The sequence below is a fragment of the Peromyscus leucopus genome, chromosome 1 (assembly GCF_004664715.2).
Source record: "Peromyscus leucopus breed LL Stock chromosome 1, UCI_PerLeu_2.1, whole genome shotgun sequence".
NCBI lineage: Eukaryota > Metazoa > Chordata > Mammalia > Rodentia > Cricetidae > Peromyscus > Peromyscus leucopus.
In genome coordinates this window covers 73,777,588-73,790,424 of record NC_051063.1, presented here as the reverse complement: position 1 = coordinate 73,790,424, position 12,837 = coordinate 73,777,588, and the positions used below count along the sequence as shown (strand labels likewise).

The 12,837-nt window shown below is 48.1% G+C and overlaps 1 protein-coding gene across 18 annotated transcripts in view; it reads left to right on the top strand.

Moving 5' to 3' along the window:
- The window catches only part of Tacc2 (transforming acidic coiled-coil containing protein 2), a 211,561-nt gene extending 205,903 nt beyond the window's left edge, over nt 1-5,658 (top strand). For all 18 annotated transcript variants that reach the window (XM_037209913.1, XM_037209926.1, XM_037209943.1 and 15 more), the window contains 4 exons: nt 999-1,159; nt 1,374-1,480; nt 1,771-1,891; nt 5,144-5,658. In XM_037209913.1, the coding sequence (XP_037065808.1) occupies nt 999-1,159; nt 1,374-1,480; nt 1,771-1,891; nt 5,144-5,209 (455 nt within the window). In that variant the 3' untranslated portion in view covers nt 5,210-5,658. The remainder of the gene's footprint in view (nt 1-998; nt 1,160-1,373; nt 1,481-1,770; nt 1,892-5,143) is intronic.
- The last annotated feature ends 7,179 nt before the right edge of the window (nt 5,659-12,837 follow it).

Sequence of the window (12,837 nt, the reverse complement as noted above, 5' to 3'; positions counted from 1 at the left end):
TCTCAATATACCAGGAGGTCTCTACAGGCAGACTCTGAGCAGAGTGAGACGGCCACGTTTGCAGCTGAGGCTGCTGTCACGGTTAGCAGTTCCAGATGCCATTTTCCCATTAACAGCCAGCTCCAAGCCAGTCCTGGGCAATAGATGGCACCCTCCTAGGTGACCTGGGAGTGACAAAGGTCTGCTGGGCTGCTTGTTTTCCCCCAGGAGCTCTTGGTGCTGAAGAGGGGAGCTAGGGGGTGTCATAGGGTCTGCTATCACCAAGAAAGTAAAGCGGGCCTTGCCTACTCCATCTACACCTCGGCTAGAGGGCGGTGCGCAGGTTGGACGTTGTGTTCATGTCAGAGACAGTTTGTCCCATAGTGTAGAGACAGCTGAGGTCATTGTGGAGTGGCTGAGGGTCAGAGATGGGCGAGAACAGAGCTGTTGCTCAGGCCGGTACCAGTAACTGACCTGAGACCCAATGGAACCGCGCTGACTTGCTGAGAAATGAACTTGACCAATACTGTCTTGGTTGGCCTAGCATGTGGTACTTTCTACAGCCAAGAAGTCAGTGTTGCCATGAACAGAATTCCAGGCCTTGGGGATGTTCTAGGGACAGAGAAACCTCTTTCTCCCAGTGACTCACGTCTATCTTGATACCATTCAGGAAGTTACCCCTAAGGCCCACCACGGCACCTTTAATCTCATCCTCCCAGGAAATACAGTAGTAATGTTTTCCTCCTGACCCTGGGTGGGTCTGCTTAGTGAAGGAAAAGTAGATTCCCGGAGTCTCCAGTGTAGATGTGCAAGGGGCGGCACTGGTCGGGTTAAAGATTCCCCACATGATCCGTCGTGATCTGAAGTCTGTGGTGTCAGGTCTGTGAGTTTTGTCTCGTCGGAACCCTCTGGGAGGGGGCGCTCATGGGTTCATTCCAAGGAAACGCTCGTGTTGCGCCTGAGTAGACCTAGTTCGGATTGAATTGGCCCCGTTGTCTGACTTCGGTCTCTCCTGCCAGAGGACGAACAGAGAGAGAAATCGGTCTCCCACCAGACCGTGCAGCAGCTGGCCCTGGAGAAGGAGCAAGCCCTGGCCGACCTGAACTCCGTGGAAAAGTCTCTGGCTGACCTCTTCAGGAGATACGAGAAGATGAAGGAGGTCCTGGAAGGCTTCCGCAAGGTGTGTCTGCAGAGTCTGGGTCGGGGTGGAGGAGCAACAGCAGGTTTTTTGTTTTTTGCTGGGGGCGTGGGGGGAGTATGTGGGTGAGAATTCAGGAAGCCCATCCTGAGCCGTTGCGAACAGGAGCGCTACTGAGGTGAAGGAGTCAGATTTGGCTGTTTGGGATGTTCTGGTGCGCCCCTCAGTATCTCTTCTTGTGGCCCTGCCGTACCAGAATGAAGAGGTGCTGAAGAAATGTGCGCAGGAGTACCTATCCCGAGTGAAGAAAGAGGAACAGAGGTACCAGGCCCTGAAGGTGCACGCGGAAGAGAAACTGGACAGGTAACTCGCCCCTCACTCGGGCCGGGAGCTCCAGCGGCACTCCTGACATTGGCTTGCAAAGGGTAGCTAATCTTTATGTCTTGGGCCAAGATCCCACTCAGCCACCACCCACCGAGATAAGTGAAGGATTACGTTGTGATGTCGGGGAGCACCCTTACACACGTCACGATAGGGGAGGGGTTCTTAGAGTCCTTATGTTTGGGCTCTAGTTAGTGTGGCTGGATTCAGACCTACGGGAGGAGGGAGGGAGGTATCCACGAGGCCACCTACCATGCTCTTTGTTCTAACAGGGCCAATGCAGAGATTGCCCAGGTTCGAGGCAAGGCCCAGCAGGAGCAAGCAGCCTACCAGGCTAGCCTGCGGAAGGAGCAGCTTCGAGTGGATGCTCTAGAAAGAACACTGGAGCAGAAGGTGAGAGGGTGAAGGTCGGGAACCCAGAGTTGGGAGGCCACTCTCCGGCTCTCGCCAGTCCGTCTGGTAATGCAGGCCGCTAGACTGGGAGCGGGCTCCAAAGCAAAGCCAGAGCAGCTTCCATATAAACTCATGCCTCGTGACCATATCTGTGTTAGACCTGGTTTTTTCCCTTTCTGCCTGTCCTGGAATGGCAGCCCATATGGTTGTTTGTTTGTTTGTTTTTGTTTTGTTTTGTTTTGTTTTTTTCATTTCTGATTCCTCCATAACATCACGTGTCACATATTTGTCAAACACTATTGGCATGATGGACATTGCCCTGGAACCTTTTCAACTGTCATTCTTACCAGGGAATAGGTGAGGAACCCACTAGTCTCCTGACAGAGGATGGGCTGGGCACATTCAGATGTTCTCCAGGTGTGTGATCAGTGGCTGAACCTCCTCAGGCTGCTCAGCCTGTGCCTAGCTTCCCTGATTTCCAGTGTGGTAGTCTACTGTGTGCACTGTTTCCCGGATGTACCGGTGAAGACCTCTGCCATCCCAGAAACGCTCCAGTTCCATGTGGTCCAAAGCAGGCAGGGTGTCTAGGCTGAGTTTCAGTAACCTTTGCTCTGGTAGGTACTGGCTGTCTCCTGCTAGGTGCTGTCAGAGAAAACCTGGCAATGAAGCAGGTCAGCTGCTCACACACTCCACCAATCGTATGGCCCTGGCGAGCCTTGCTGTTCATCTCGCTTCCTTGGTCCTCTTTAGCACTGAAGATACTTCGGATGAGAGAATTTCCCTGATATCAAGTGTGATACTAACCCCACCCCACCTTTTTTTTTTTAAAAAAAAAAAAAAGGAAAAAAAAAAAACTTATAAAATCATTTTTAGCCCTGGCTCTGAGGATGCAAAAGAGTGACTGATGGTCAGTCAACCACAAGAAGTATGTTTTAGAAAGAAAAGGCTAGACCAGTGTCATGTGCCAGCTACTGCATCCGCCTGTGATTTCTGGGCTCTGCTGACTGTTCAGAGCAGTCACCGTAGTAGAGACAAGACTCAGCTGCAAACCCAAGCATGTGTTCACTCATTGATGATCACCGAGCATCATCATGTGGTTCCTGTTGAGTCTGTGTATATTTTTATAGAAATGGAATGTTCCGTTAAAATAAAGACCACATTCCCTAGTCAGTCTGTGTGTCTGGGAAGTTCAGTGTATAGAATCCTCGGGATGCTTTTAAATCACCACACTGTGTTAGTTCCTGAAGCAGGAGCCAGGACGGATGTTTCCAAGGTGGTTGGCCTGACCAGAACTGCAAACGAAGGTGATGCAGTGTTTTTTGGTAGATTGAAAGGCACAGATGCAAACACATGGGCCCACGTGGTTTTGGATAATAGCAAAGGTAAAATGGATCTGCAAACATAATTTCACTTTGAACTAAGCTTCCGGAGGAAGGAATTAATCACGATGGTCGCCCCTGGAGGACAGTTATCCATATAACAAACAAGGCTTGTCTTACAGAGACTCAGAAACGCATTCACCGGGGCAGGGACAGTTTACCCATTCGTGGCTGATGGTGCTGGGTTTCAACTCATCCTCTAGATGTGGATCTCCAGGGCTTCCGCCGTGAGCCACTGCACATTAAGTTTTTATTAGATGTGAGAACGAAGCACAACTTGAATTTGTGTTCCAGGCTGGCCACATCTGTTCTTGCACTCAACCTCTCTGAGCCTCAGGTTCCTCACTGAAAAATGGTGTAACACTGGCTTCCTTTAAAGGGCCAGTGTGAGAACTGAGCTTAGTGATTGGCATGTGGTATTCACAGGATGAAGACAGGCATTCATGTCCATCAGAGGGAAATGGTGGTCAGGGCTTTCAGCACCGGGGTGGACTGAGGTCTAAGATTTAGGTTTGGGCAGGAGGTGGGCCATGGCCAGGCTGCTGGGAGATGGTGCTTTTCCCTCATGACAGCTCAGGTTTCTCCCCTGTGTGGGCACTGGGGTGTGGAGTGCTGGAGTCCTAACCCAGGGTCGGCCGTGGACTGAACTGGGACACGTTGCAGGAGGTTCTAGGGAAGGGGCTGGTGGAGGCCAGCCTTCTTCAGCCTCTCAAAGGAAAACTAGCTGAAAATGTACGTGAGATGAAGGTCTTCCATCCTCACGGAGGGCCGCTGGGCACTTATACGTGAACAAAGGCAGCCTTGGGCTGCTGGCTGGATTCCAGCTGGATCCCTTTCCTACGGAGCAGGAACTGCTGCCCATTTATCTGTACCCACGTATGTAGCTGCCTTTTATTGGGCTTCAAAGATGGGCAAAGGACAGCTTCTGCATGAGACTTTTGACACCTGTATTCACCATGGTGTGGGAGCCCACAGAGGTTTCCTAGTGAGATCTGAGCTTGCTTTACACAGCAGGGCTGCGTTAGGGGATGGCTGGACCACATGCATGGTTACCAGGTGCCTGGGATGGTCTGCACTTGGCTACACAAGGGGGAGGTCTTTTGCTCCACCCCTTGGCAATTTTATAAATAGTCCTTTAGAAGAGACAGAGGGACTGGTGAGTTTTGACCCAGGCCCTCCCAAGGCTAACCTATATTTCTACCTGTCTCTCTCCTCTGTATTTCTCCCTCCTCAAGAGTACCCTGGGAGAAAAAGTAGGGGCTGGTCCCCCACACCACACCACGTACTGAGCATGTTCTAAATAACTCTAACATTTCCCTAAACTCTTGGACCTTTGTCAGGAAAGCCATGAACTAGCTTAGGCCAGCTCTTCTTCACCCTGGACCTCAGACTTCGGGGACAAGAACTGTACTAGGTAACCCTCCGCTGTGGTCTGCTCACTGTGCCTTTACATTTACACGACCCCACATTTCTGACCTCATGTCATTCTTACTACACTTTAAAGATGAGGAAGCCGAGGTTCAGACTTGCCCAAGCTCACCCAGCCATAGGATGTAAACTTGGCTCCCAGTTATTTCCTCCAATGACTTTAGGGAACCTTAGGGGAGACCAGAAGACTGGGTAGATTCTGATTGACTAGTAATAGCAGTAATAGCTGTTGTTGAGACAGGATCTCACTGTGTCCTTGGTGGCCCGGTACTCAAGCTGACCTCAAACTCAGAGATCCTCTTGCCTCTGCTCGGCAAGGGCTGGGATTAAAGGCTCGCGCCCCCCACACCTGGCTTTCTTTGTTTTCATTTTGGTGTGTGTATGTCCATTTCTGTTGCTTGTGCATATATTATTTCAGAACACCGCTCTTGTCTTCCATTTTCAGAATAAAGAGATAGAAGAACTCACCAAGATTTGTGACGAACTGATTGCCAAAATGGGGAAAAGCTAACTTTGAACCAAGTGCTTGGACTTGGCCGTTGCGTGCAATACGACCGTCAGCACACTGTTGTCCTTCCGAGCCCGTGGACCGGTTGCTTCTCACTTTATATGCACTACTGTGTTCCCTTTCTAAATGAGGCTGGTTTGAGCGTATGCAGTGCCGAGAACTACCAGGATTCCTTGCTCTCCGTTTGCATTTTCTAGTAGAATTCATAGCAAGTTGACCTCAGAGTTCCTGTATCAGGGAGACTGCCAGATTCTCTAATAAAAAGACAAATTGCTGACTTTGGCCTTGCCCTTTGGTGAGGAGCTTCTGATGTGACATGAACGTATGCAGCCTGCATAGGGACTCTTGCCTTAAAGAGTGTACAATTGATCCACATTTGCTGGTTGGTTTGTTTGTTTTTTAATGCATGTTTCAAATAAAATTCTCTATTGTAAATAAATTTTTTTCTTTGAGTCTTGGCAGCGAGCGTGACTGTGAATTATTTTCTGGGAATGGCTGAGTCCTCTCTTGATCAGAATTTCTTTAGAGTTTATTAAAATGCGAAATCCCATGCACAAATATTAAAGAACAAAAGGAGAACCTGAGCCATTACCGCAAGCCACTGGTCACACCTTCAAGTGCTCACTTCCTTGCTCGAAAGGGCCCGAGCATTCCTCTCCACCTTTGCCCTCAGTCACCAACATTCCCAGTGAAATCCCCGCCTTGGACCAAAACGCTCCTCTCAACTGGCTAGTGAACCGGTGACAGAATTCCCGTCACACTTTCTTGCCTTCATTAAGTCATATCAGACTTGGTTTCCGCCTCTTTCTGGGGCCCTTTTCTTTGTCCATCGATTGAAATAGGATTTCCTTCATTATCGTGTCTGGGTTTGTAAGAGGAAGCAAATGAGAAATATTGACTCGGCTTAAATAATTAAGTGGATCTATTGGATTAGCTTAGATTTCATTTCTGCAAAGCCTCGGCCATTAGGCAAAAATCTATTTCCTTTTATTGTGCAAAGGCAGTAGCAAGTTGTCAGGCTTTCTTTCCCGCCCCTCGGTGCCTGACCAGCCCTGGTACACAGCCTACTCCTCTGTACGTGGTGAGGAAGGGCCAGAGATATCTGGTGGGAGGCACGTAATTAGCCACTTAGCAACCTGACTGCTTGCCAGATTCCTTGATGCCACAACCTGTGACCTGTGACCTGCGAGGAGACCTCGGATGAGACAAAGGAGGAGCCGGAAGGTAGTTGCTTTTCTGGGCAGCTGTCACGAATGCCCACAAACATAGCAGCCGGGAACTGCAGAAGTTCAAAGTCAAAATGAGGTTGGGGCAGGCAAGGACAGTTCATTCCGTCCCTCTCCCAGCTTCCTGTATCCCACCCAGCAGCACTCCAACCTCCCAGTTCACACCGCCTTCTCAACCCTTTGTGTCTCTACGTCTCAGACAGCCCCTCACAGTAAATGCTCTCACTACTGCCTGAGCTGTACCTTCCAGACCTCTTTATTTTCTCATTTTGAGACAAGGGATGCTCAAACTGGCATTGGACTCATTCTGTAGTCCAGACAGCCCTTGAATTTACAATCCTCCTGCCTCAGCCTCAGCTGGGTTAACAGGTATGTGCCACCATATTCAGTCCTTTATAAGAATACCATAATTGGACTTAGAGCCTATTGAAAATTCAGGGTGATCTCATCTGGAGATCCACAATTCCATCCGCAAAGGCCATTTCCAGGTACAGCCGTATTCACAGGGGGCAGGGATTAGGGAATATGCATGTATTTAGTTTTCTTCGTTACATTACGTATTGGCGTGTGAGTGAGGTCAGAGGACAGCTTTGGGGACTCGCTATGGAACACGTGGAGAACTAGGAGAACAGTTCTCACCTTCCACCATGGGGGTCCTGGGGAGCAGATGCAGGTGGGTCATCTGGCCTGGCGGTAAGTGCCGTTACCCACTGGGCCATGTGGACTGGCAGAGTGTGTGGTGTGGCTGAGTGTGAAAAGGAGACCCGAGCTCCTGTGTTTCAGCTTAACGGTCCCCCTTTCTACCCCAGGTACAGCAGCTATGAGTCATGCACTGTAGAGGTACCCTGCTCCTATCAGGGCAGGTTTTAGGCTGCTTTGTCTGGGAGAGAAGATGGGGTGGGAAGAGAAGATGCTGTGACTTAAAAACAGATGAAACTTGGACATCACAAGGAGGGAGGGAGATAGACCCACTCTGGTTGGGCCGTCGGCCCGGTGGTGATGGACCACGTCTTTGGGTCCGTTTCCTCTGTATGTGGGCTCTAATGAACAGGGACAGGGAACTGCCTCCGTCACCCTGCCCAGTACCTACTGCCTGGTCCTGCCAGTGAGGACCCAGAGCCCTCACTCTCGCTGGCCATATCCATCCCTTCCCTTCCGGGATCCTCACCTCTACTCTTATTTGCAGCATTTAAGAAAAACATTTTCATTTCTAAAAGGATGACCAATACAGGTAAGGAAAACATCCTAATCCCCAAACCAAGAAACTACAGGTGTTGTGGTCTTTGTCTTTCTTGGCATATGAAATGCTTACCTAATTTTGTCACTGTGCTGCTTTTAAGACATTTATCGGTTTGCTTATCCACCCAGCCTCAGGGTTCCGTTCGGCTGACTTTTTTCCCCAGGTAATACTGTAATGTGACCGATGGTTCTGATAAATGAAGGGCACTGGTGGCGGCACTGGTGGCAGCGCTGGTTACCGCATCGAAAGGTCACGACAGAACCCAATGCTAGTTTTAGAGCTTTATTAGGAGGGAAAAGTGGAGGGGAGAAAAAGGGGAGCCAGGCCTAGGGGGAGGGAGCAGAGCAGAGAGCAGGGAACAGAGAGAGAGCACAGGAGAGGGTTGGGGTCTGTGTCCGGCTTTTTAAGGCATGTACGTAGCTGCCAGCACCCACTGATGACGTAAGACACAAGACCCCAAGCTGTGTACGTGCCAGAATGAGGGCAGGATCCTAACAGTGACTGTCATATAAACTCTTTCTTTTCTTAGTAAAATAATTAAAATATATACATAAAATGCCAAGCTGTCTAGAACATTGGTTCTCAACCTTCTTAATGCTGTGACCCTTTAATACAGTTTTTCACATTGTGGTGACCCCAAACATTAAATTATTTTCATTGCTACTTCATAACTAATTTTGTTTCTGTTATGAATCATAATGTAAATATCTGTGTTTTCCAGTAGTCTTAAGCAACCCCCATGAAAGGGTCACCTAATCCCCAAAGGGGTTGTGACCCACAGGTTGAGAACCAGTGGTTTAGAATGTCATCAAAACAGTTGCCACTTTTTAAAAAGACTTTGTTTGTTTGTTTGTTTGTTTATTGTGTATACAGTGTTTCTCCTGCGTGTATGCCTACAGGCCAGAAGAGGGCACTCTGGAAGAGCAGCCAGTGCTCTTAACCTCTGAACCATCTCTCCAGCTCCAGTTGCCACTTTTATTTTGGTTGATTACAAGGTGTTGTTCAAGTCACAGAATGATTACTCCATGGAAGCTTTGTCAGAGATGGTGACACTGATGTGCATGGACGGGAGCCTGCTGGAAGCTTCATGAAGTTTATGTGCTGATATTTTGTTTGTGATCTAACAAATAAAGCCTGCCTGATGATCAGAGTGCAGAGCTAAGCCACTCATTAGCCATAGAGACCGGGCGGTGGTGGCACACACCTTTAATCCCAGCACTTGGGAGGCAGAGGCAGGCGGATCTCTGTGAGTTCAAGGTCATCTTGGAGATCAATTAGGATTCGTGCAACAGGTTTCTGTCCCTACACTGGACATCGAAGTTAGCGGCTGTTGACTGGACTATCAGGACCGAGTATGGAAAGACACATTCATTGGTGTGTTTTGAATGAGAAATGTCCCCCATAGGCTCAGGCATTTGAATACTTCGTCCCCAGTTGGTGGTGGTGATTGGAGAGGTTATGGGAAGATGCAGCCCTCCTGAAGGAAGTTCCTCCCTGGGGGTGAGCTGTGAGTAAACCTTACCCCGCTTCAGTTTCACTCTGCTCTGTGCTGGTGGTTAAAGATGTGACCCCTCAGCTCCCTGCTCCTGCCTCCGGCCATGTCCCCACCATGATGGACTCTTACCCCTCTGGAATAGTAAGCTGGAATAAACTCTCTTAAGTTGGCTTTGGTCATGGGGTTTTACCACAGCAACAGAAAAGCCACTAATACATGTGTTCCTGACAGCCTTACATTTTTTTTTCTCCAAAAGGGATACATTATATACAAGGAGAGTCCGTATTTTACAGATAATAAAAACATGTCACCAAAATCAACTTCCTCTTCTGCCTGTTCATCTTCCTTGTTCTGTCCATGACTCTGTTGGGCAAGTCTCAGCCACACCAGGTTTCTCTGTAGCTTGTGGGCAGCATATCTGTCTTGTGTTTTCCTTTAACTCAGCATCCTTCTTTTCCTAGGGTAGCTTGTCACAGAGGTAGAGTTGGTCCTGATCTCTCCCACGGCCCTTGGAATATCATCAGCTAACAGACCACGATCTCCTTTGCTTTGGAATGATACCTGGAACAGGAAAAAAGGGTTTATTTTGAACTTGCCTTTTGTTTTCCCTGTAGATGGGATCTGTGTGTTCATTTTTCCAGAAGGGCTTTATTTGCTTTGCCACACATCTTATTACTGAAACAGGGTCTGGCTAGCTTTCTACTTGCCATGTAGATTAACATGACCTTGAAGTCCTTGACCTTAACCTCCTGAGTGTTGGAATCATAGGTGTGTGCCATCATGCCTGTGCCTAGCTTCTTAAGTGTATTTTATTTCCTTTTCTTTTTCATAGACCTGCTCTACTTTTGAGTGCTGCTTTGAAACTCTGGAAGCTGATGGGGGACACTCCAGACAATCTTTCACAGAAAGTCTATGGTAGTATGGTGGTCTGAATGAAAATGCCTGCCCCCCACCCCTCCCGTAGGCCCATAGGGAGTGGCACTATTAGGAGGTGTGGCTTTGTTGGAGCAGGTGTGGTCTTGTTGGAGGAAGTGTGTCACTGAGGGTGGGCTTAGAGGTCTCAAAAGCTCACACCAGGCCCAGTGTGGCATTCTCTCTTCCTGCTGCCTGCTGATCTGGATGTAGAGCTCCCAGCTACCTCTCCAGGACCATGTCTGCCTGCATGCCATCATATTTCCTGCCATGATGACAATGGACTAAACCTCTGAACTATAAACCAGCCCCGGTTAGATGTTTTCTTTTATGAGAGTTCCTGTGGTCACGGTGTCTCTTCACAGTAATGAACCCCTTAGACAGAAGTTGGTACCCAGGGACTTGCTATGATAGGCCTTGTTGTGATAATAGGCCTGACCATGATTTTATTTGGAGGAATGTCGACCTTGGCACTTTGGATTACAAAAGCAGTTGAACACTGTAAGTGGGGTTTAATGAAGCGTGGAAGACGATGGTGCCGCGGGTGAGTTCAAGAGGTTTCAAAGGAGAAGAATTTTAGTATGTGGCCTAGAGACTGTTCTTGTGATATTTTGGCAAAGAATGTGATGGCTTTCTGCCCTTGTCCAAAAAATCTGCCTGAGGCTAAACTGAAGAGTTATGGATTAAAAGCTTCGGCAGAGGAAATTTCCCAACAGTCTGGTATTGACTGTATTGCTTAATTATTATTGGTTATGTGTGGAGACCCAAATTACTCAGGGTTCAAGAATCTGAGCTTGCTTTACCCAGCAGGAATGCATAAGGGGATGATTTGGCCACAGGAGTGATTACCAGGTATTTGGAAGGGTCTACAACTTGGCTGTGTGGTGTGCTTTGATCTAGCAAAGGGGAGGTCTTTTGTCCCGCTCCTTGATATTCTTATAAAAAGCCCTTTTGAATAAACAGAAAAGGCCCTTGAGTATTGACCCAGGTCCTCCTGAAGCTATCCTGTGTTTCTGTCTTTCTCCTCTTCGCTATCTTTCTATCTAATATTTTCTTATCCCTCTCTCCTTCTCATAGGAACCCTGGGAAAAGTGGGAGCTGACCTCCCACAGTTATGCTTATGCAGATTTATAATGAAAAGAAGAAAGCTGAGAAAGGAAAAATATAAAACGTACAGTTTGAGGAGAACAGGGGCACAAGGAAATATAGACAGGTTAAAGAAAAGCCTGATGTTAAGTGGAATAAAGGGAGTGGTGACCTCAGAGCAAGACCCCATCCCGCTAAGATTCCAACTTGTGAAAAGGAATTAAGGAAAAGTGTAGGGCTAGTAACAGTGCTGCATGTCAGATTTCAAAATTCAAGGCTAGCCTAGTCTACAGAGCACGTTCCAGCACAGACAAGCTTATGCAGTGAAAGAAACCATTGAAAACAGAAAGCAGGTGAAAATGTGTTTGAACAAGGGGGTCATGTCCCAGCCCCAGCAAGCAGCAAAACTTGGCAGCTTTGGCTACATGGTTCTGGCTTTAGAGTTAAGGATAGAAGAAATAGGTGTGGAATCTCCCTCTGCAACTAAGGAAAGCTGCTAAAGCCACGCATGTGTTGAGGTGTCTCTGAATGGAGGTCTAGAGAGGCCACTGTGTGAAGCTGTGAAGTTGAAGCCTGGATTGCCTCGGAGACCCCAAGATATTGGAGATGCCAGAGCCATGGGATACCTGCTGAAGAAAGCTGCTAACAGGGAGTGGAACCAGACCAAGAGAAAGAAGTGTGTTTCAGTCAACAAAGCTGAAAGGAGTCAGAGATCTGAAGAGCGTTTTGACATCAGACACAGAGATGCAGAGTTTGGAGTTTGCCCAGCTGGTTTTCATTCTTGCTTTGGTTTAGTATTTCCTCACTTCGATCTCTTCCCTACATGTTGGAATGGTAATGTATATCCTGAGCCATTGTATGTTAGAAGTTTGTAATTCATTTTGATTTTATAGGGGATTACAGTTAAGAAATTGCGTGAATCTCAGAAGAGACTGTGAACTTTGGACTTTTAAATATTGTTGAGCCTGCGATAGACAATGGGGACTTCTGAAGTTGGACTAAATGCATTTTGCATTATGATATTGTTACAAGCCTATGAGGGGGAGGAAGTAGAATGTGGTGGTTTGAATGTAAATGCCCCCCCCAAGGTGTGGCCTTGTTGGAGTAGGTGTGGTCTTGTCAGAGGAAGTGTGTCACTGAGGGTGGACTTTGAGGTTTCAGATGCTCAAGCCAGGCCCAGTGTGGCATTCTCTTCCTGCTGCCTGCTGGTCTGGATGTAGAACTCTCAGTCACCTCTCTAGCACCAGTCTGCCTGGGTGCCACCAGGCTTCCCACCATGATGACAATGGACTAAACCTCCGAACAATAAGCCAGCTCCAGTTAAATGTTTTCCTTTATAAGGGTTGCTGTGGCCATGGTGTCTCTTCACGGTAATAGAAACACTAAGGCAGGTGACTTCAATACCAAACACCTGCCACAGTGTCATGTGATAAGTGGTTGGTCCCCAGACGGTGGTTATATTTTATTAAGAAGTTCTGGAGCCGTGCGGTGGTGGTGCATGCCTTTAATCCCAGCACTCGGGAGGCAGAGCCAGGCGGATCTCTGTGAGTTCGAGGCCAGCCTGGGCTACCAAGTGAGTTCCAGGAAAGGCACAAAGCTACACAGAGAAACCCTGTCTCGAAAAACCAAAAAAAAAAAAAAAAAAAAAAAAAAACAAAAGTTCTGGAAATGT